Source organism: Zeus faber (assembly GCF_960531495.2).
Source record: "Zeus faber genome assembly, chromosome: 18".
Taxonomy (NCBI): Eukaryota; Metazoa; Chordata; class Actinopteri; order Zeiformes; family Zeidae; genus Zeus; species Zeus faber.
In genome coordinates this window covers 16907012-16927331 of record NC_137210.1, presented here as the reverse complement: position 1 = coordinate 16927331, position 20320 = coordinate 16907012, and the positions used below count along the sequence as shown (strand labels likewise).

The window sequence follows — 20320 nt, the reverse complement described above, 5'->3', positions numbered from 1 at the left end:
CCCCCCCCCCCCCCCCCCGCCTGCAGTGGGGAGGGGACGGCTGCTCGGCTTTCCATTGCGGAATCACCTCCGTAATTGGGGGGGGGGGGGGGGGGGGGAATCATTTTCCACCTCATTTGCGACGGTATGATACTCTCGTCCCAGTTAATAACGCATAAGCATCACTCACGCTGAGTATTTACCTCTCTGCATAATTACGGGAGCCTCGGTCTGGTAACAGCTCCGTAACACGTGGCCGAGAGGCTGCGAGGAGCCACCTCTCCCATCGCCCTGCTGCTGGAATGCTGCTGCCACGGAAGTAAAAAAATAAAAATAAAAATATGTGAATACATTAACGGGGCGGCTCCGTTCTGCACCGGGGGCTTTCATGTCGCCGGCGGCGTGGTCTCGCGCCCCGCTGACGTTCCGAAACGATGGCGCTCTGAAAGGTTTTTTTTTTTTTTTTTTTTTTTTTTTTAAGTTGATGAAATCCAAATGAAAGCGAGCGTATTGTATATCCACGCTTACTAGACACGTGCGGCGGACGATGAAAGGTCTCCCGTCAAGCATATTCTGCCATTTAATTCCCCGTTCATCCCTCGCCGTCCACAGCAAGGCGGGCATCAGTGAAATGTTCGAGGGCCACCATGGCCCCATCACGGGGATCGACTGCCACACGGCCCTGGGGCCCCTGGACTTCTCCCACCTCTTTGTAACGTCCTCTTTCGACTGGACCGTCAAGTTGTGGAGCACCAAGGTGGGAGCGCACGTTTTTTATTTTTTTTTTATTATTTTATGTCAATTTATATCTTACTTTTGTTACTCTTTTGTCGCAGAACAACAAGCCGCTGTACTCGTTCGAAGACAGCTCGGATTACGTCTACGACGTCATGTGGTCTCCCACTCACCCTGCCCTGTTTGCTTGTGTGGACGGAGTCGGCCATCTTGACCTGTGGAACCTTAACAATGACACAGAGGTACGGCAACAATACTTTCACACAATTCCATTATTATTATTATTATTATTGTTATTATTATTAAGGACTTGGCCAGTGTTTGAAACCTACTTGTCATAGGTTTCAAGGAAACAGCACGTACATACAGCAGCATAGCATACAGTACAGTGTTTGTCTATGGTCTGGCATTCGGTTCTTGAGTGGAACACCAGATCATGATGATGATATTTAATTGTCGATTCATTGTCATACGAATAATTGTGGTTATCAATTTAATTGTATTTTATTTGTTCATTTTATACCACTCTCAAATTATAAACCTGTAGACATTCAGTTTTCCTCAACTGATGAAATGCATTGCCGTTGCAATATTTGTCCAATTGGCTTCAAATTAAATTGATTTCAATTTCAATTTTGATCTAATCATCATTGTAGAATGTTAACAATTTAACTAAATTACTGCAACAAGCTCAAATAATTAGGATGAGGTGATAATAATTGTGACAGATTTAGAAATTTCTATCTCTTTGACCCAAATTTCTGCATTGGAACAATGAAGTTACTATACTATAAGAAATAATTTAGGTAAGGTCCTGTATCTAGCCGCCTCAGTAAAATAATTTAAAAAAACTGTTTAACTTGTTCTGGAAGATCTTTTTCCTGGTGCGAAGTGTTGGGTATTCCTGACTGGCAGCGTGTGGTTTCAGGTACCCACTGCCAGCGGAACAGTGGAGGGAAGCCCGGCGCTGAACCGGGTGCGATGGGCTCATTCTGGGAGGGAGATCGCCGTGGGAGACTCGGACGGCCAAGTTCTGGTCTACGAGGTTGGAGAGGTAAACGGGGCACGAAGCCTTTTAACTTCCCCTACATTTTTTCTTTGTATAATTATACCATTTCCTTCATTTTAATTATTTGCCGTTCATTTTTGCGCTCAGTATTAAGAGACAATACCACTTTTTATTTGACCTATAACGATGCTGAAATCTTGTGTATTTGGCGATACCAATAGTACGATTTAAAAGTAGCTATTTTTAATGATGCACTAGCTTTAAAACACTTTCACATGTAAAAAAACTCCAGAAAGGTCACTAAAAGTGCAACTTTGTGCAAAATTGGAGCGTTTAAAGCCAAAATATGTTTTGTTATTATCATGTGGCCTACTTTACTTTTAGCGTTCTGTCACAACAGCAATGTCTCCAAACCCTTTTCATGATATTTCTGCGTAGATTTAAAGATCCGATTCCTACTTTTGTTGTTTGCGCCTATGTTCGATCCAGCATTTTTTGCCGGTTTTGGCCCAATACCGGTACTGAGTATTGGATTGCAATGGGATTACAATTATTTTACGTGATGATGTTGTTGATAATCCCTTAGGTTAAGGGATTTTAGCTCTACATGGTAACAGTCCAATTGTTATCCATCTTAGTCCAAGTGTTTGTCCATCAGCCATTGGCTGTTAAATGTACGGAAAGGGCAGCTCTGTGCCCGATCCATGCCAGGGAGGGGTTACGTCCTCACGACAGCTGTGAGATTGCCTGCTAGTTCCCCAGAGAGGGCTCTGTTTGGAATTTGAGTCATGCCTGTGTTTTTTTTGTTTTTTTTTTTTGTTTTTTTTTTGTGTTTTTTTTACCCCCACAGCAAATTGCTGTTCCAAGGAATGACGAGTGGAGCCGTTTTGTTCGCACGCTGGCAGAGATCAATGAGAACAGAGACGACGCAGAAGAACTGGCAGCTCAGCGTCTGTCCGCTTGATGTGGTTGCCATGGACATGTCATTACAGGGACCAGGGGCACGCGACTTAATATCAGCCCCATTCTGAGGAAAGGGAAAGGCATATTGGCAGCATGCTAGGAGGAAGAGATACAGTTTGGCAACAGTGGTGTTCGGGGGTTGTCAACTTCTTTAAATATAAAGTCATTGTAGTTAGGCATTAATCTAATTTGAATTTCTTTGCCTTCTTTTTTTGGCTGGGCCATCCAGTCTTTCTTGGCATCAGATGAGCAACAGGGCTTTTAACCTCAGACATGAAGCCATACTCAGAATATACAAGTTTTTTGTTTTTTTTCAACCACATGCCTTAAAGGTAAATTTCACAATCAGGTGAGATCCCAGCCGTGTAGGTCTGTCGTCTTGGGTAGGAATGAGGGAATTATCTGTTATAGGCATTATATGTATAGGCATTCATGAACCAAATGGACTCTTTGTAATACTATAGCATCCTTTATACATCCAAGAATGTAAAAACATCTCAAAACTGTAGCTGATCTTGTATTTTCTGTATTACTTTGACAGAGATAATCTAAATATCCACCTGTATGGAATTAAATGAAATGTATGTTTTTTTCGATTGGAACGTCTTTTTACTTGGTATATATATATATGGCCCTTAAAGTTTGTCAATTCACATTCGGAATAGAGGTTGGGTCAAAGTCTCCACAGAACCTTAATCAACGACGCCAAATGCCGCATCTGCTGAATGATTTCAATATCTAATGTTTGGGACAGGTTTCGATTTGAAGTCTCATGTTGAGTCCTTAGGAATATCCAAACCTTTGTGTCAAAATCTCACAATCACAATGTGCTTTTCACACAGTGGAAAATAAGGCAATTTGAATGATTTATTTCAACAAAAATACAATAAATATGTTTAAATTATTTCCCCAGGACCCTGGTCATGATTTCAAAATAAACACTTTGAAGACAACTGTACATCCTCTCACGTCTTTGAAATGTACCACCTTCCATGCATGCACACCAAAGCATCACACCATTGAAACGCAAGGATGGGTTCTCCATAATGTCTCTCCGCAGAGAAGTACAATATGTACAATGGCACTGTGCAAGCTACGCAAATAAAACGCTAAAAGCCGTTATCATGCAGCATTCAAAGTAAGAGCTGTTTGAGGTGCATATAAATACGCCGAGTGCTCCATCCCATTCCAATAAACAATGTGAGAACGGGTGAAAAGCCCTTGCGGTCGGATTGACGAGGAAACTAAAGCCTACAAGGCCTGCGTCTCCTTCTTTGGCTCAGACGGCTGTGCTTTTGCCTCCTGAGAAGGCTTGAACTTTGGCAGGTGCAGACCGAACTTGCTCTCCACGCCAGCGAAGGTAGCCGCAGCCAGGCGGTAGCCACCGACATGGTCCGCGGTCACAGTAGGAAGATCCCCGATCCTCGACTTTGGAGTAGGATCGGAGCCACTCGGGCGGCTGAGGACGACAGGGTCACATAGGGGAGTGAGCGGATCATGTTCTGAGATTGGTAGAAACGCGGTTTTAAGGTCAATGCACTCACTGTCCTCCGAAGTCGATGTAAAACCATCTCTGTAACAGCTCGTAGGTCACCAGGGTGACACCAAACTGCGGTGACGATCTGCAGACACGGGCTGGAGGAAATGTTGAAAGTTACATTGTGGGTTCTTTTTTTTTTTTTTTTTTAATCCAAAGGAATAATTGCAGAAGTCTAATTTCCTGGTCATGAAACCAGTTATTGGGCTGTGGTGTGCGTGTGTGTGTGAGTAAATGGGGTGGTGTTACCTCCTGCGCCCTTCCAAAACGCCTTGAAACCCTCCTCCGCTAGGATCTTCCTGAAGCAGTCGACAACGCCGGTGTACGTCGTCTGGCCGGCGCGAGCTGCCACCTGGAGCCGGGTCTTGATGACATCAGCGGGGGTCACCAGCGAAGCCGCCGGCACACCTTAGAGGGATGTTTCGCACTCTGCATGAGCCACTTTCACTATGCACAAATGGCGCCGCACCCTGACGACACCGCCGCAGCGGCACGCGGGGCTTGAAAATGGGAATGCCAGCAAACTACCATGGTGTGACATGAATGTGCTATATATACGTGAAAATGATATTCAGTGACTATATACACAGAAAGAAACGACGGAGTTGTAGAATCTGTAATAAAAAAAATAAAAAAACAGACCAGCCTAACCAGCCAACCAACAAACAAACAGAAGCAGAGAGAAGTATGTAACAGTATGTGAATTTCCCGAGGCCCAGAGGTTTCCAGATGTCTCCGTTACCTGCGATGGCTCCAGCCGTGAGCAACTGCAGCGCCCCCAGCCTCCCGTCCTCGTCAGCCAGCTTTGCTTTGGTGTGGGCGTAGACGGGGAAGTAGATGGCAGAAAAGGGGATGTCACGAAGAAAGCAGGCTTTCGCTCCCTGCCACACAAACACAAAAAGGTTCCTTGTACTGTTACAGGCAGCGGCTACACCTACGCGGGGGCAGTTCTTTCATAGCACGTGCGGAAAAAACGCGGCGCTCGTCTGATTACTTCTGCGAGCGGTAATGAGGTGCGGAGGGCGGCGCATTGTACAGGTTCATTTAGCGAGAGCGACTGAGAGCGCGGCGGAGGCGCCGTCGCTTTGAGATCGCTCCCTCATTTTTTAAATGCACCGCCCGCGAGCCTGCTGTATGTTTTCTGATCCGAGGCATGGCAGGGCTGCGGTCCTACTTAGAAGGGTGAAGGCATTAGAGGCGGACAGTGCGGTTAGGCTTTGGGGATTAACTGGTCTGGGTAATGTCTGTGCCAACCCACAGGTGGTCTCGGTAGGATCCAGGGGCCTGGAGGCAGAGCTGCAAGTCCTCCTGCCTCTCCAGAGCCACAAGCTCAGTCCACACTCTCTCTCTCTATCTCTCTCTCTCTCTCGCTCTCTCACAGCCGTGCTCCAACACGGCATTACCACGGACCCCAGTGCTCTGGCTCCGTCCACCGAAAGGAAGTCAGTTTTTTAACAAGCCCCGCATGTCTGCTACTCATTAAAATATGGACTATGAACACATGAGTCAAGATGTAAGCAAACCCACAAGGATCTGGAAGGTTGCAGTAGCAACGCATAATCCCCCGCTAATTTGCTGTTGGTTGTTGGCCACGTGCCTTTTGCGTGTTAAAACACTGTTTTGGAAAATTGCAAACAGTACGAGGCTATGTAATCTCAACATCCCAGATTCTGATCTAAATTCTTGATATATATACACAGAAATGTTTTTTTTTTTCCGTTTTCTTTGTCATCTTTGCGTTGTTATGAACAGTAAATAAACTGCACTAATGGACGTTTACAAGTTATTTTCATAAAAGGTGCTCATACCGAGTAACATATGCTATTTGTTTTGTTGTTTTTTTATGCATCACAAGTAAAAGTATCTTGTGCCCTTGTCTGACACTCATTAGAGGTTGGTGCTACAGAGTAGAGTAGCTGACCTACCTTGTAGAGGCCAAAGAAGCCCAGATCCCTCACCACACTCAGGGCACTGACCCTGGGACCGGTGGTGATCTCTCCAGCCACCTGCAGACGGATCTTTACGATCTCAAGAGGATTGGTGAAAATGACTTGGGAACCACCAGCCTGCGGGATGCAAATGTGGAGTAAAAAAAAAGACCGAATAAAAACGTAGTAAGTGATTTATACGTCGACTGCCGACGGTTACGGTATAAAGTTACACTTTCCTTAAATATTTAATGTGATTAAGTGAGGTTACCCTTTTAAAACATCTAAGGGGTGAACATTGGGGTGAACGTGATAATTATCTGATGTGTAAGCAATTCCCTCCCCAGAAAACTTCAACACAGAAGATACTTTTTTCTCGGCCTTATCTCAAGTTGTCAGAAAATGGCCTTGACATGAGGAGAAGAAGGCAGTCATTGATAGAGCGGCCGGTGGGGTCAGGCTGGAAAAGGCACAGGGGTGAGGAGAAGCCCTGGCTGATGGTTGGAAGGCTGTGACCCCGACACCGGCCCCGTGCCCTTCCCTTCCCCTCAGGCACCTCCTGTGGCAGGGTGAGTGGCCCGGCCTGGCCTCGCCCAGCACACTTCGCTAATTCGGCCCATTCCCAGGGGAGAGCGCCGAATCACCCGCCCTACTCAGTGTCCAGGCAGCGGTGCCCCGAGGCGCAGAACCCTCTGACTTATGCACATTTATCACCCTCCCCAAATCTAATCAGGCCCGAGGAGGGCTGCCGGTGACATTCGGGGCAGGGGTCCTATCTGTAAACATCCGAGCTAAGGTCTAAAAAAAACCTTGTAGTTATTTTCAAAGTGGAAGGGGAATATCCGCTACTCTGAAGATTTATGTCTTCATCCCGTCTCTGAAGATCTCTTTAATCTTCTTCAGTTCTCTATTCTGTCAACTTAACAATCCGCCACCCGTCTGATTAACCAGGCAGTTAACTGGTTCAGGCAACTGCAAGTGAAGTTTTGGAACAACTCTTCGTAAACATCACAAAATATATACGATATAAAATCTATCTCAGGAGAAATAAGGTCAGAATGTGAACAGAATGTGTCCCTATTTATAGACAGTAATTAATCGTCGCTATTTCGGAGAGATCCTCTTGTGTCTGGACCTGCTCTGAACAGCGTCCATGGGCCTGTGGCGTGCCGGGCTGTAGGTATGCGCCGCATTGTCAAACTCAATCACACTGAGCCAGAACCAGCTCCATCCAGGGCCCTCGGGGGCCCCTTCCTTCAATTAGACCCTGACAGAGGTTGTGACCTTGCAGACCCCGCTTCTCCATAAGCAACCTGCGGGCTCTGCTGGGCTTCACCCCACCGGAGTGAGTGGAGAGGTAGAACCGGGAAATTACCATCGTAATCCACTCATGCACTTACAAAATGTTACAGCATGGTACGTTAGCAAAACGCCAACAGTGCTCACATGGTCTCTGGTGTAAATGGCTCACAGACAAACGGGAAATATTGCAAAAATTATTAAAATATCGAAATATATTTACATAATATTTGTAGTGCAAGCTGTACCTCCCCAGACTTCATATTGAACAACATTTTTTTTATATGCATTAATAAAATCATTCACATTAAATGTAGCATTTCCATCATTGAAAGCCTATTTTTATCTTATCTAATTGTATTTATTTTTTCATATAATTTAATTAATTTATCTATATAGAAATGAATCAGCCCCCCCCCAGCTAAATGTTTATCACCACACCAATGCTTACACATGCGCCAGCTAAGATCTCTGCAGCCAGGGGGATGGCACCGTCTGCGTTGGTGAACTTGTCTCTAATAAAATCATTCATCTGAAAGAAAAAGAGAAATAAAAATAAGAAACGGACTGGGAGACCAAAATCCACATTTCAGTCACACAACATCCATGTTAACACGTGATTGCCGTTGCATCCTCATTTTGAAGAGTGCGCTTATGGCAAATGCTGCGCATGTTTATCGTTCACAGTCAATCACTATCAACAACTTTTTACAAACACGGAGCTGCAGAGTAGAATGACTTGCCGTGAGTTTGATAGCTTTCTCCGGGGCTACGCCGATAAGTTGCGGTAGAAGACCTGCAAAATATTATTCATAGATACCATTAGAACACCTGACAGAGGGAGCCAAATTCTGTCTTGAAATGAATACAGACTTTCTGGGGGCGGGATGAATGCATCTATTGAGAGTCCGGGCACAATGTAATCGGCAGGATTCTCGTCTGCGTAAAACAAACCCATAAATATTTACCGATACGAGCGATACGGCCCGATGCACGAAAACACAAAGGTTCCTTTCAAGATGAACAAAAGTCCAAAATATGACACTGCTGGTGTGCGTGGGATCAACATTGTTGAGTTCTGATTCCACCGCGACGGGGGGAACAGAGAGCGCTGTGTGGCCGTCGAGAGGCTGCCGGGGGCAGGGGCGGAGGCGGCGTCGGGGGGGGTTGGGTGGTGGTGCGACAGCGGCGATAACCACCGCACTGTTTCAGCGCTCGTCCTTCATCGAGGGAGATAAACTTCTGAAGGAGCTGCTGAGTGAGCCGCCCTGGTATGCGTCCAGAAAACAGCCGAGCGTGTCTGTCTCTCAGCCGAGCGTCCTCTCATCGTGTGGAAGAGATAGCGGGCCCCGGGTGGAGGAGGAGGAGGAGGAGGAGGAGAGGGGAGCAGGCTGCGGCGCTGGACGGAGCAGTAGGTGGCAGTCTTGACTTCCCTCATCTCGGGGCGTCCCGGGGTGGGAGTGTTGTGTATCACGAGCCTTCAAGCACCATTATCGCCGCGCAGGCCGAGCCAGATCAGACAGACACTGCCGCTGCACGGCTTCGAAACTCAATTGTCCACCGGGAGCTCTCCTGAGCATTGAGATAATGAAAACGCGACCCCTGGGTGCCGCTTTATTATGTGCTGAATGGAGAGGGCAAAGGTTTCTGGTATCAATTAGCAATGCACGCTGGTGATATGAGCACACCGACGACTCACTAGCATCGGAATTTCTTTTTTCCTTTCCTGCCTGCGTGAGCCACACACAACTTATGCGTTACCTCTGTAGAACCCAAAGAAGCCCTCGTAACGGAGCACCTTCTTGGCACAATCGAAGCTGTTCTTGTACATCAGCTCCCCGACAAAGGAGGATGTGGAGCGCTGGTTCTGCATGCGGGTCTTCACCAAATCAATGGGGTAGACCGCCGTCGCACCAGTGGCTGTAAGACACACACGGGTTATCAGCAAAGCAGCAGCACAAAAAAAATGGTCAAAAACTCTTTGTTGGGTTTCAAGACCATAAACTGTAGGTCACCTTTCGAAGCATGTCATCAACATTTGCACATCCATGAATTTGTTTATATAATATATTATATACATAATATCTATCTAAGGGTGTGAATAACTCACTGGCAACGCTGTCATCCATAATCCTTTTTATGTGTCTGTCTTGTGTTTGAAAATGTAATAATTCAGCAGATTCCTTTTCGGTGGGAAATAATGAGCTGTAAACAGGGGGGTGTGTGTTTGTGTGTGTGTGTGTGTGTGTGTGTGTGTGTGTGTGTGTTTGTTGTTTGTTGTATTTATACAACATGAAAATAGTTGTTTGAGAGTCAGGACACAGCAGGGAAACATGCTGTGAGGAGTGTGACTAGGATTTTGCAATGGGATGAGATTTCCTATCAAACATGTAAAACGGCTCCAGCAATCTTTACTAGCGCAGATGGCGAGGGGAAAAAAGAGCTCAATATCGCCTTAGAGAGAATTTCCCTTTGTCCAAACACCTCGCTGTTAGCGTTTGAAGAGCGATTACGAACATTAAAGGTTCAGTCAAGGTACAATATGGCATGAACATCCACATATTATTAGGAATGCATATATCTACACACACACACACACACACACACACACACACACACACACACACACACACACACACACACACACACACACACACACACACACACACACACACACACACACACACAAAGTCTGAGTCTGTTCCTATGTCCGTTATGTCAGAGGTTTCCTTGTATCAGTTCCTCCCGGCGTAATTAGACAGAGATTCCAGAGTGCGGTTCCGGAAGATTTGTGTCATTCCAAAGCTCTGGCTGCAAAGACAGCCTGGAGCCACCGGCGGCACGGCAGCACAATACAAGAGCCTCACATCGGAGCCCCCGCTCCCCTTAGCACAATGGCCGGCCCGAGGGCCTCGGCACGCCAGCCCGCCCGGCTAGGGTTACCCCTCCGCGGGCCGGGAGGCTCCACTGCAGACATGTCACTCACCTCCGGCGATTGAGCCCAGGGTGAACCTGTAGGCGGACTCAGCGGCAGTGAGCCAGATGGGCCGAGACGGCTCGTGACCGTGCTGTATATACAGGGGCAGAGAGGAGAAAAAACACCGGCGGTCATATGAATCTGGGAAGAGATGAGGGATCAGAACGCTAACAAAAGAATTGGGTTGGCTATTTAACCGCGGCGAACCAGATACATTGTAGAAAGAAAAAGGCCCCGGAGCACTCAACGGAGGAAGAAGGCGATGGAATGCAGACACGCACGGTACGGCGTCTACTCCAGCGGCCGGTATAGTGTGTCATAGAAAGTACGGCTTTGGATACAGTAGATGGTCGCGCATGGGGGTTTGTGGAGAGGTTTTGCTGAGGATGCCACTTGGTTAGTACCAGGCCAGGTTGAGGCTTTGAGCGACAGATCTTGTGTTATTTATACAACAAAGCACATTTTCTCTTATCTGCTTCATCTCGGGTCTGGTGTTTGATGCTGTAAGTGGAGCCACTTAGTTTCCAATATGCGACAGAGGCTCAGATTAACCCAACAAGCCTTTCCCTTGTACCGATAAGAATCAACATGAATATTACACAGTCTGATTAAGCCTCAGTTAAAGTATGCACGCGCATGTTGGGCCGCTGAGTAACTTCCCCCCGACCGGTCCAGAGCAGATGAGAGCAGAGGAGACCTTTACCTCTTTCCAGCTGCTTCCACTGAGCGTCGCATGCTAACAACACCGGGGTCTTGATCAAAGGGTTTAAACAATTAGCCCACTTCCACTAAGGGCAGACCTGAGAATGGCAGCATGTTGGCGTGTCCCGCCCCTGTGAGGAATCGGATTCCAGACCTCCGAGCAGAAGTCCGGGGAGCTTGAATGGCCCCGAAAAAAGGTCTGACCACAACCTGATATTGAAAGCTGTGTCATCCGGTGGAGGCAGGAACCATTTTTTGTGCTCCCACATCAACCGCCTACCCCCGCCTCACCTCCCACCCCCGCACTCTGCTCCTACTCTAAACACACTTTGCCGAAGGCTCCCAAGACTCCTGTAGACCCAGAATGATAAAAGCCTCCTATTAGCCTCTTAGATGTGTGATTCCGTCTGATGTGTATGTCCGGCTACACTGAATAAAATAGGAGAGCCTTTCATGAAGAGGCACATTGCAACAATCCATTGCTCTTTTATACCTATAATTGGCGGACTTTTATCTGGGAGTTTTAGTAATGCACTCCACAAGAGAAGAGATCCACGGGCACTCTGCTAATTCAGTCACTGGACGGTCTCCCCGTTCGCTGCTTTCTGATAAGGAAGCCGGGGGGAAAGTAGAAAAAGGCCTGGATGAAAGGCGAGGGGAGGCGAGGCGTCTTAGGTGTCACTCAGGCTACCTGTCTCTGGGCCTCGGCGAGGTGGTACGGCATCGCCCCTTCCTCCAGCGGCGCTATCCTCTCGATGTCCACATAGTTCAGGCGTCTTCAAACAGCAGGAGAGATGAGCAGCTAAGTTATGCCAGGAAAAAAACGAAAAAAAAAAAAAAAAAAAAAAAAAAAAAAACGCCTAGCTTTGCATCTAGTGCAAGCAGCAGCAGGTGATGTAAGATTTTCCATAGACCTCTTTTACTGCTTTGTAAGTTGAATTTATTGCAACCTTTAATTTGAGTTTATAAAAACAAGAGACAAACAAAGCTGCGTGGATGCCTGTGGCCCAGTGAGTAAATGAAAGCGCTCTGTTACCAAACGGCTGAAACGCAAATACCCCACTGGCCTCCTGCATCATAAAGTCTGCATCCATCTTTTATGTTCGTCTCATAAATCAACCGACAAAGCCACTATTATTAAAATGAATCAGCAAACTCAAACTTAACATCCAATAAATGGAACAATAACAGTTTTATTTCATTCATTCCATCTGACTTTTCAGTAAAAAATAAAAGCTGTTTTGGGGTAAATGTTTTGAGTGTGCCCAATGAAAAAATGAAAAAAAAACAGTAAAACCAAAGAGATACATGTATAGTTAATAGTAAATAATATTAAACATTGGAAGCAATGCATATATATATTTAAAAAAAAACGGATTCTGTAACGTACCCAGAGTGGGCGTGGAGACCAGAGAGCTGGTACAGGATGTCGATCTCCATCGGGTTGATCTGGCCAAACCTATTGGCTCCATTAGCAAACTCTTCTGCATAGCGATAAAGAGCAGATCAAATAGCATCAAGCAGGGAAAAGCAGACATGATTCACTGTGTGAGAATTGTTTCCCATCATACACTTGTAAGAGCTTTGTATTTGCAGATACTTTTTATTGTTTGTTCTGTCAAAGTCACCGGTCTGGATGGGATTCACCACTAGGGACAATGCGATATGAAAAATTCACGGAAAAACGCGTTAGGAGGTCAATTACATTCTATTCACTCACTTTAGCCAGCCTGTCACTCCCGGCTGTGGTTCAAACCAGTGACCTTTGACCCTTGCCCTTGCAAACTGGATCCAACCATGCTGATACTCTGTGTACTCGGAGTTACTACAAACAATAAGAATTATTTGCAAATACTTTGCTCATGGGGGGAGGGAGAAACATTGAGAGATAGCGGAGGAGCAGTCTATCAAATTGTTATGGGAAACACAGGAAGGAGAAGGTGTAATTTACAGGACAGCTACCAATTCCACGTACAATATGACACGTAAGGGTGAGCTCACTACTATATTATAATGTTTATTTACCTTATAAATTAAGTGCTACCGTATATTGTTCCCTGTGTTTTCCTGACACCATTCTGTCAAGAAAGGTGAAACATGATGGCACAACCACATTTCATATGTTATATGAAACTTCATATGTTATATGAAATGTATACACTTTAACGCCGGGGCGCGCGTCAATATGGAGACGCGTGACAAGCGTAGCTCGCTCGGGGATACCTTTGGTGACGAGTGTGTCTTTGTGAGTGCCCGTGAGCGTGCTGTAGATCTTGGAGATCAGCTCCATGTTGTTGAGGAGGGCGTTGAAGGCGTTGAAGTAGGAGAAGCTCACCATGTGCGAGGTGCTGCCCCCAGCCGCCTGGAGGAACACATCAAGCCTGTGTATGCGTTTTATAAACTAATATCCCCTAATCACCCTCAATGCAATGAGCCGTACCCCACATCCAAATCTCTCAGTGGGATACCCTCAAACTGAAAGTGAAATATGCATAGTGCTTTCAAACAACTCACAGAGACCAAGTTCTCCTCCACAAATGGAGTCAGCATGTGGTGCCTGATGGTGGCCATGATGTCGCTGAAGTCCAGGGCGGTGATGGCGCCGCTCTTGTTCTTGTCTTTCTGTGCGAACGCCTGGCGGGCATGCTCCAGCTGCAGCTCCTGCCCGCAAAAGAGGGGAGAGAGAGAGAGAGAGAGAGAGAGAGAGAGAGAGAGAGAGAGAGAGAGAGAGAGAGAGAGAGAGAGCCCGAGCGAGAGAAGGTCAAACTATTAGCTGACAAAAGAAGCAAAGAGAGGCAGCTTTTTGTGACGGGGAGGGTCACAATACAAGTCAATGATGAAATGGAAGATTGGGGGAAAAGAGAAAGTATCGTGATGTCAAAGTTGGATATTGCTGCGCGGATGTGGAAGTCATCAGATGTGACAGTGTTAGACGCCCGCTCTTGTAATCACCACGGGCTCTCTGGAGACTAATTCAAACCATGTCTGCTGAAGTCTGATCCAGGAGCAGCAGGTGTGTGTGTGTGTGTGTGTGTGTGTGTGTGTGTGTGTGTGTGTGTGTGTGTGTGTGTGTGTGTGTGTGTGTGTGTGTGTGTGTGTGTGTGTGCGCGCGCGCGTGGGTGCGGGTGTGTGTGGAGGAAGATTCAATATGACGTCCATGCAATCAGAAGGCGATACAGGGGTTGACACTGACCCTGGGCCAGGTCATCTCATTGCATATGACCCAAGGATCTTTTTAGTCTCATCTGTACAAGTTCTGCCAAAGGTACGCTGCAATATACTGTAGTCTCTTTTGGTTTATTTTATGCTATTATTTATACAGTGGTACCTCGACTCACGACTGTAATTCGTTCTATAAGAACGGTCGCACGTTAAAACAGTCGTATGTCGAAGCAATTTTTCCCATATACACCACGCTCATATTTTTCTATGATTTCCTTCTTAGTTTCAATGGGAATCATTGCCTTTTTCTTTTTCCCATCATCCTTCTTCTTAGGAGTCATCATGAAGGGTGAAAATAAACAAAATACACAGCACAAGCACAGTAAATATGAAAAAAATATCGATAAACCACGAACTACGTGCACACACGATATAGGTTGCCTGCTCACTGACTGCTGACTGACTGCTGACTGACTGCTGACTGGCCACCGACGCGCCAAGGCCAAATTTCCACGGTCGTATCTTGGAGCAGTCGGTCGCAAGTCGATACAAATTTTCACGACTATTGCTACTCGTATCTTGGATTAGTTGTAACTAGATGCAGTCGTAAGTCGAGGTACCACTGTAGCAGGAAATCCTTGCCTAACATAATTCAAAGAGCTTTTACTGATTCTAGTGCCAAAGCTCCATGAGCGGTAGAATCTTTCTTTGTCTCGTACCTCAAATGACACCTCATAGAGCGTCAACATGGAGTTTGAAGTGTTTCAACCAATTACAATAATAATAATAATAAAAGAAAAAACAATAACCACAAGGTGGCAGGACAAAGACTGCATGAAAAATATCACAACCAAATCAAACAGGATTTTGCAATGAACCTCTTCCTGCCTTCGAAATATATTTGTTTCAAAATATGGAAATAAAAGAATGAATCAGTTGGATCGTGACGGGTTAAGAAAAACATTAGGATACAGTCGATCTAAGTGAGGGTTTTTTTGGCGTAGCGCTGGGAAGCCGGGGCCAATTATGATGAGCCACAAAGTCATCTAAAGAATCCCAGACTACCGGCTTCGCCCTGAAACCCACACAGAATGAAACTACAAACCAGGGGCATTCGTGACCATATCTATCACTAAAGGACAGTTAGCATGCCACCATTATGTCTTTATAATGCATTGGAGTGCCTCAAGCACAGCACCAAACTCACGCTGTTTTGTGTTTCTGTCAGAAGGGGCTTAAATAAGTGACTACCGCAAACATTTGTAAACGAAATACTCAAACTTTAAGGGCATATAAAATTTGCTCACCAGGTGAAATGACTCGTTCTGGTGACAACATTTGATCTAGTTTGCATTATAAAGAACACAGTTATATACTATAAATACAAGATCACTTACACTACTATTTACTTCTTTACATCCATCCATGTTTTGGAACCCTTACACTCTTATTTGATTTTTGAAAACCAAAGTGGTGGCACTCTCGAGCAAACAAGTGGATGGTCTTCTACATTTAAGATAATATAATATAAGATAATATTAAATTATATAACTTTATCAATCCCGAGAGGGAAACTCAGGCATGGCATTCCGGTAACATGTTCGTTAAATAAATCGAAAACCAACATTTCCAGATCAATACAAGGAACGATGGCCGAGTCAATATACAGGTAAAGCTGTGGTGGATAAATGATCAAAAACAGTCATCACAGCAAACAGCGGCACAGACTGTACCTGCAGGAACTGAGTGAACTCAGAGTAGCTGAGATGCTTCTTCCTCTCGTGGCCAAAGTGTAGCCTGATAAACTCGCAGTCCCAGTTGAAGGGGATGTGGTGGTGAACCGTGGTCTGGCTGAAGATATCACGCACATTCTCTATTCAGGGGAATGGGAATGACAAATCACTGAGCGATAACAATAAACAGCAGGAGAAGATGTACAGATGTTTGAAGTCTGACCGGCATTCTTTTTTTTTAACGCAGAGGAATGAGTACGAGGGAGGGGGGTCCCGCTCCCTTTACATTGTGAGCGCTCTAAGTCGATCCAAGAAATTCTCTGTAATGAGAACTGCTTTCAATTTTAGTAAGCCCTGCCGGTGCTGGCTCCCCTGCAGAAGCTGGTTTCTGAGACACTGCACGTCTGTGTGAGTGACGCGCGTGATGCTTCTCTCTCCGTCGTCAGATGGAACCGGTTAGAATGCGATGAGCCCTTTGGCTCCCCCGAAAAGATTCTGACCTGAAAATGTAACCTTCAGAGCGCAAGTGGCAGACGTTTGTAATACTCTTTTAGACTCCAGAAGCCTCGCAAAGAGATGCATGGCTACCGCAAGTTTCATCAACTGCACATGTAAGTAGCAGCAGCAGCAGAGCTTTACAGTAAAACAAATATAAAAATAAGCAAAGGTTATGTATAAACTTTATGTATAATAATGTGATACATTATACACATTATTATACATTATATAGCATACATTGTTATAGACACTGTGCATATATTATGGCATACATAAGTAAATACAAATCAAACCTTGTGATTTCAACATTATCCATTGCAAAGAAAATCAAAATGTCTTGTCGCGTTGAACAATCTGTAGAAAGAAGCGATGTCTGGTGTAGATAAGATACAGCAGGAAGTTCCCTCCCACACAAGTGATGCCCGCCTCATGCATTACATTTCACTGCATATATGTATGGAAGTATGTATATGTATGTGACAAATAAAAAAAATCTTGAATCTTGAATCTTGAATGTACATACCAAAAGAGATGTCCCCCGTGCCGGTCTTGTCAAACAACTGAAAGGCAACTATGAACAGGGCGTCCGGGGCACAAAGAACTGATTCAAAGGCCAGAAACTCTTGGAAAGAGATCAGTCTGTTTGGACGAGAAAGAGAGAGAGAGAGAGAGAGAGAGAGCACGTCATCTGAAAAAGGACGCATCTTTGCCAACGTTGCATTAATACGGCAACCTGACAAAGTCAACCCTGTTAAATATGACGTGCAAAATTCTAATAATTAAAAGCTGCATTATGTGAAAACACACTCCTGACCTGCCGATAGTAAGTCTACTAGTCTCCAGGCTAACTACTGTAAATAGGACAAAAAGTGCAGTTTTTCATAGTTCTGTTTGTTTGATTTTTTTAGCTACCTTATTGGCATTGGGTGTTCTTATCGGTGGATGGGCAATTAGTCCACACGTTACACTAACTGATAAGGATAGCTTTTATGTCTGTGTAAACACCACTGTGATAAATCAGTGGTGTGATAAAGTGGTGACTGATAAAACAGTCTGTGTTGATTACATTTAAAATGCATATCTCAACATTGGAGGAATGTGTTTTAGAAAAAAATAAATGTCACAATTGGGTATAAAAGCGGATTAAATAACACTTCTTGTTTCTTTATGTGATATTTGAAGGGCTAGCAAAGGTTATTTCATGTCATGTAATGACTGGAGCTGTGTTCGGTGGATGTGGAATCACAGGAGCACATGTTGGGGGGAATTGTTTCACTTATTTATCACCCAAATATAGTTAGATGTACAGGAATTCAGACTGTTGAAGCAATATTTACAAAGGACATAATGGCATTAGAACTAAAATACTTAAAAACAAATTATTTACACAGCAATATTGATTACGTCAATGTTGACACCCAGCGCTCACCCATCTTTTGTGGTGTCAGCCACTCCAGCGATGAGCTCCACAGTTTTAGGATTGTGTTGAGGCTGATTGTGCAGACCCAGGTAGTTCTGCACAAAGTCTCTTGGGGTCATGTAATGCTCCCCATCCTCCACCACGCTGGCATACTGCAACAAAGACAAAATTCATATGTTTTCCAATGCAAACACCAAATGAATAGGTATGAAGCTCAAGTTAAGAATATGTCTATTTAATAATGCAAACAATCACATACTATCTCACATCTCTATTATGCGGAAAAAGAAAAACAAATAAAGACCGCATACATTGCGTGTTAGTGCTACTGGTCCTTAAATGTGTAAATCACTACACTGATAATATTGGTTCTATAAACTCAATGCTTTGGGGTCTCACATTAATGACCAAATGCATTCACGCAAATCATTTTGCTGTAAGGTTCTTAAAAAACAGAAGACGGTTCAGGTTTTGAACAAAGCACACATACGTATAAAAATTTGTAAATGTGTTAATGTGTAATACCGTAAATGATTAATATAGTAAAATAAAATGTTGCACAAGGAGCACAGCATCCAATGTCATAGGTTATGTGTCACGTAATACATTCATTTACATAGCACACAACACCAAGTGACTTCTGTTGCTATGTTTACTCCGAAACCGTCCATAACAACAGCTTTGTGTTGCAGAGAATGACATTCAAAAAAAAAAAAAAAAAAAAAACATGGGGACAGTCGCGTTTATAGTCGTTGTGCAAGGGCGTGCAGGAGTCGGCTGTGGTGCAGTAGAACCCAAAGCCACTGGGCCGCGGTGCTAAAATTGAGCTCTCGTCTGAGCTTCAAGATGAAAGGTCATTTTTAGAGTCTGGGTTGGATTTCACGCTGGAACACGGATACCCCTGGAATCACAAGCACCGCATGCACTGGCAACAGAAAGGCCAGGCAGGCATTTGGAACGGGCAGGCTCAGCCTGGTGGCTCAGAGGAAGAGAGGGGGGTGTTCTCAAGTGCACACACTCAAGTTCAACGTTTTAAGTTAAGAGTATTCGTTCCGACCGATTAATTAACGTATTCCTCAGAATAATAATTGGGCGTCCGGGCCCATTAGGGAAGTAGTTTGTGATCGAATTACAGAGGCATTCAGAATAAGCATCCATTCATCAACCCCACGTGACTTCTCACGTCTGCAACTACAAATGCTCAGATCCTCCTCGAAAAAGTGGCATGACGAGGTGTGGAGGAAGCATTGAGCCGCCACCCACCCACGACAGGGAGACTCGTTTCTGGGGAGAAGTTGACACTGCACATACAACCTGTCGGCTAAACAGTCGCCCGCACAAACCAGAGCTACTTGAGAGGTGTTAGGAGGTGGAACCATTAACCATGCGAGGGTTTGGATGGAAAAGGCCGTGCACATAAAGTCAGGGCAAGGGGAGACTCTTTGTTGAAGCGCATCCAAATTTAGCCCAAACACTTGTGTGACCTTTCCACTATGTATCCCAATGGACAGCAGACACACAAGTTAGTAGAGACGGTCAAAAAAAGCGGTAAAGAATGTAGAGGAAACTCGATATAAGCGCTCTATTAACAAACATCTATTGCTATTATTATTGTTGTTTGTTTGTTTGTTTGTTTGTTTGTGCCATGGTCCTGTACATGCAAGATGCGCTAAAAGTCAGACTCATACCTTGTGAAAGATTGTCTTCAAATCATAGGGGTCGGCTCTTTTAGTCGCTTGCACCTGTAAGACACAAGTTGACTGATTTCAAATCGACATTTAATTACCCCCCCAAAAAAAAATACAACATGTCATAACAGAACAGCAGCCTGAACAGTCAGCTCCACCTGGAAATACACACAGCTTATATCCAGCTGCGCTTTTAAGAAATACAGTCAGCAGAATCCGAGCCACGCACGTACAGTACATTAACACAGTAGAAACCGACTAAAGCAGCGGGATTGCGATCCTCCAGACCGGCGCAAACCCAGGAAAACACTTTGAGGGGCAACAAACAAAACGAACGACATCCTCCTCCGTCTCTCTGGAGGCCAGCGGGAGAGACGCGTCCGTTGAAAGATGCTCGAGAGGAGGTTAAAAAAAAAAAAAAAAGAAAGGATCCCACGCGGATTTGGAGCCAAGCCGCGAGCGCGAAACGAAAGAACGGGTGCGGGGACGACGAGCCGCCGCCCGCGTCGAGCGGCCACACGCGCCGGTGCCACCTTTAAACATTAATACCCGCTAAGAAATATTGACGGAGTCACCTTGACCGCCATGCTGGGCGTGACGTCACACACCGGAGACTGGCGCAGGCGCTCGCTCGCGAGAGAGGTCCTCGCGCACGGCGGGGAAGGAGGAGGTGTGTGCGCGCGCGCGCGC

At 45.3% G+C, this 20320-nt stretch overlaps 2 protein-coding genes across 4 annotated transcripts in view; one reads left to right on the top strand and one right to left on the bottom strand.

Moving 5' to 3' along the window:
• Positions 1 to 3592, top strand: part of LOC307244570 (dynein, cytoplasmic 1, intermediate chain 2a) — a 20800-nt gene extending 17208 nt beyond the window's left edge. For both annotated transcript variants that reach the window (XM_080019804.1, XM_080019803.1), the window contains exons 13-16: positions 592 to 736; positions 816 to 956; positions 1643 to 1768; positions 2574 to 3592. In XM_080019804.1, the coding sequence (XP_079875930.1) occupies positions 592 to 736; positions 816 to 956; positions 1643 to 1768; positions 2574 to 2687 (526 nt within the window). In that variant the 3' untranslated portion in view covers positions 2688 to 3592. The remainder of the gene's footprint in view (positions 1 to 591; positions 737 to 815; positions 957 to 1642; positions 1769 to 2573) is intronic.
• On the bottom strand, positions 3540 to 20320 carry LOC307244569 (electrogenic aspartate/glutamate antiporter SLC25A12, mitochondrial-like). Of its 2 annotated transcripts, none has more exons than XM_080019801.1 (18): positions 20206 to 20320; positions 19631 to 19684; positions 17952 to 18094; positions 17046 to 17161; positions 16025 to 16164; positions 13644 to 13790; positions 13353 to 13491; positions 12520 to 12613; positions 11821 to 11905; positions 10437 to 10518; positions 9212 to 9370; positions 8194 to 8246; positions 7902 to 7982; positions 6149 to 6289; positions 4966 to 5104; positions 4473 to 4631; positions 4231 to 4321; positions 3540 to 4145 (listed from the first exon to the last, which is right to left on the bottom strand). In XM_080019801.1, exons 1-18 carry the CDS (start codon positions 20215 to 20217, stop codon positions 3938 to 3940), a joined length of 2043 nt encoding a protein of 680 aa, XP_079875927.1. In that variant the 5' UTR covers positions 20218 to 20320; the 3' UTR covers positions 3540 to 3937. The 2 variants fall into 2 exon arrangements, with proteins under 2 accessions (XP_079875927.1, XP_079875928.1); XM_080019802.1 differs by lacking the exon at positions 20206 to 20320 and adding an exon at positions 19864 to 20174.